Source organism: Nanorana parkeri, unplaced genomic scaffold (genome assembly GCF_000935625.1).
Source record: "Nanorana parkeri isolate BGI_ZX_2015 unplaced genomic scaffold, ASM93562v1 scaffold2092, whole genome shotgun sequence".
In the NCBI taxonomy this organism is placed as follows: Eukaryota; Metazoa; Chordata; class Amphibia; order Anura; family Dicroglossidae; genus Nanorana; species Nanorana parkeri.
In genome coordinates, this window is record NW_017308360.1 from 36,890 (window position 1) to 40,569 (window position 3,680).

The following is a 3,680-nucleotide window of genomic DNA, read 5'->3' on the forward strand; positions in this document are numbered from 1 at the left end:
CCAGTGACCCCAGTGTTCCTGTGTCTCCAGTGTTCCTGTGTCTCCAGTGACCCCAGTGTTCCTGTGTCTCCAGTGTTCCTGTGTCTCAAGTGACCCCAGTGTTCCTGTGTCCCCAGTGACCCGAGTGTTCTTGTGTCTTCAGTGACCAGAGGTTCTCCAGTGACCCCAGTGTTCCTGTGTCTCCAGTGTTCCTGTGTCTCCAGTGACCCCAGTGTTCCTGTGTCTCCAGTGTTCCTGTGTCTCAAGTGACCCCAGTGTTCCTGTGTCCCCAGTGACCCGAGTGTTCTTGTGTCTTCAGTGACCAGAGGTTCTCCAGTGACCCCAGTGTTCCTGTGTCTCCAGTGTTCCTGTTTCTAGTGACCCCAGCTTTCCTGTGCCTGCAGTGACCCCGGTATCTCCAGTCTCCAGTGACCCCTGAACTCTTTTGCCTCCAGCATCTCCAATGACCCAGCGCCAGCATGCAAAATGATGTGGTTCTCTCCAGAAGGCGCCATCTTTGTTCAGCACTGACGATCCTTTTTACTCTCATGACTCTCTAAACCATACAGCCGGAGCTCTTTACTCTACCAAACTTCCTCTGGGGATAAAGGGAGACCCATGAGGGTCACTTACCACCGATGACAGGTCCACATTGACCATTCTCCGATCATCCAGGCCCACCGGCTGTAGACCGGCCACATTCAGCTTCGCCGAGGAGCTTCTGTACACGAAACTCAGCAGCCAATCCCCTCTGTAGGACAGGATGAGACTCGTCAGTGTGGTGACAACCCCCGGGGGGAAATGTCAGAGCAAAACACAGAGGGAAATCGCCGGCATTGCCATCTGCCCGGGAAATAGAGCGATATTCCCCCATCACGCAGACTGGTACCAGTACAGGAAGGGGTGATATTCCCCCATCACACAGACTGGTACCAGTACAGGAAGGGGTGATATTCCCCCCATCACCCAGACAGGTACCAGTACAGGAAGGGGTGATATTCCCCATCACACAGACTGGTACCAGTACAGGAACGGGCAATATTCCCCCTTCACACAGACTGGTACCAGTACAGGAAGGGGCGATATTCCCCCATCACACAGACTGGTACCAGTACAGGAAGGGGCGATATTCCCCCATTACACAGACTGGTACCAGTACAGGAAGGGGCGATATTCCCCCATCACACAGACTGGTACCAGTACAGGAAGGGGCGATATTCCCCCATCACACAGACTGGTACCAGTACAGGAACGGGTGATATTCCCCCCATCACCCAGACAGGTACCAGTACAGGAAGGGGTGATATTCCCCATCACACAGACTGGTACCAGTACAGGAACGGGCAATATTCCCCCTTCACACAGACTGGTACCAGTACAGGAAGGGGCGATATTCCCCCATTACACAGACTGGTACCAGTACAGGAAGGGGCGATATTCCCCCATCACACAGACTGGTACCAGTACAGGAAGGGGCGATATTCCCCCATCACACAGACTGGTACCAGTACAGGAACGGGTGATATTCCCCATCACACAGACTGGTACCAGTACAGAATCTTGGAGCTGGGAATGTTGGCATGTGACATAAAGCTGGTACCCCTCCCCCGCTATCTGCGGCTCCCAATTCTATTCCCGGCCATCTGTAATCAGTGTCATTGTTTACTGCATTATTCATCCTCCATCTCCGCCGCACACAGGAAGACACGACGCGGTGAGACACACGCAGAACATATTTATTCCCCCAGTCTTCTATCCGCACACAGTCTACTTCTCACATTACCCACAATGCACCGGGACGCAGGCAACCTGTCCATTTCACGTCCTTAACCCTGAACGAAAACCGCCTGTGCTGCTCCCGTTACCCTGACTGCCATGGGCAACACAGACAGTTCTTATTTCAGACACCTCCTCGTCAAGCATTGCTGCCCCGTGGAACTACAGATCCCAGCCAGGTCCTGGCAGAAAATGGAAGAGGGTGCTGAGCGTGTAGCACTCCAATACCTGGACGTGTCTTTGGGACGGGTGAAAATATGGGTGAAGCCGGGCCCACCTCTCATTATTATAAACAATTTGCAGAGCCGCTCGCCCCGTGCATCTCCTGTGTGACTAGAGGCAAAGACGAACGTTCTCGGTGTATTTTCTTTTCATGTAATACTGCATTATGGCCACTAGACGGAGCTGAGGAGCACAGGAGATGCTTATTTCCCATGCTCCTTAGCGCCATCTAGTGGCCATAATTTGGTATTACAGTGAAAATTATTATTATTCCTATACAGCAGGCCTCAAAATTTCAACTCGCCCCCTCGCAATTGGCGAGTGAAAATTGCGGGGGGGGCGAGTGGAATCTCTACGAGGAGCGCCGCCGGCGGGACCAGAGATGGGACACTACCGCCGCGGCAATTGCTCGCTTCTGTTCTCTCTTCTCATCAGCCGCTGATAGAGCGCCAACAGTGTGCGCAGCGCTGTACAATATAAGGGAGACATTACAATCACAATACAATTCAAGACCAGATGGTAAGGAGGGCCCTGCCCCTGAGGGCTCATATTAAGAACGTTCGTTTCTGCCTCTATACACACAGATTTGTAGGGTAAATGGCTCTGCAAATTGTCTATAAACAGACCCCCCTCGTTGATCTGCCGGGTCGGTGAAATGATTTACACACCTGCAGTAACCGTTAATAATCCGTCCGGCTACAACGCGGGTCAGCGGTTTCCATCTCTTGACGTCTCCTTCCACCGGGGCTCCCAGCAGCACCACATCCTCTATAATGCCCTCGGAGCCTGAAATCAGACATTGAGATAGATCAGACATCTGATGGATTGATTGATTGGTCTATCTATGTATTATCTGTCTACTAAGTATGGCTTATAGAAGCAACGACCGGATGCACACAGCTGCCTCTTGTTTGCTCTCTTTTAGATCAGTGGTTCTCAACCTGCGTACCCTCAGGACCCACGTTTGTCCTCGGTCATTTGGTCGCACTGCGATGGAATGCATTGCGGTACTGTGCGTTCCGCTGCAGGCGATTGAACTGTGGGCAATGCCCAGGGGGAGCACAGGGAGCTGCCCCGATACGGCCGTGCACGCAGCACTGAGCTGTACATGCCGGCCGATTCCCGTGTGAATGAGGCCTAAACGTGACCCAGTTGCTTCGCCCTGAATAGGGACAGGTTCCCTTTAAGGTACGCAGAGCGCACTTTGTGACTTTAGCACAGTTTGCATCACTTCCTGTACGGAGTCATTCTGCCGCTGACTCATCTTGCTTGTGTTTCAGGAGGAAGTGGTCTCGGTGCCGTCCCTTGGTGAGGAGCGAGCGGCCTTATCTGCCGTTATATCCAGACTACCAGCATCTGAGGGATGGCGGGGGATTACCTGCTTCCTGCGCCAGTTCCTGCAGGCAAAAGTAAATGACTCGAGCGCCGAGACTGAAGCCGATCAGAGTCACCGGTCTGTGTCCCTGCAAGAGGAGAAGAAGAGTCTGAGCACAGGACCACCCTGAGCCATGAGGGGACCACATCTCTCTCATCCAATAAAAACACCTTCTATTTGTCTTCCATTCATCCTATTATACTTCTGTATTCTCGCTGCTGTCATCTGAATGAGGGAGCGCACAATTCCTGCTCAGCACCCACACTCACCTATTCCTGAGCCTGGAACACAATCTCACTTCAGAGCTGCTGTAAAACCTGAAGACCCC

The 3,680-nt window shown here is 52.6% G+C and overlaps 1 protein-coding gene across 1 annotated transcript in view; it reads right to left on the bottom strand.

Annotated features, from left to right (window-relative positions):
* Positions 1-3,680, bottom strand: part of TMCO4 (transmembrane and coiled-coil domains 4) — a 36,323-nt gene that overhangs the window by 16,100 nt on the left and 16,543 nt on the right. The window contains exons 10-12 of the mRNA XM_018572644.1: positions 3,356-3,440; positions 2,646-2,763; positions 613-730 (exon numbers count right to left, since the gene is read on the bottom strand). Coding sequence (XP_018428146.1) covers positions 613-730; positions 2,646-2,763; positions 3,356-3,440 — 321 coding nt within the window. The remainder of the gene's footprint in view (positions 1-612; positions 731-2,645; positions 2,764-3,355; positions 3,441-3,680) is intronic.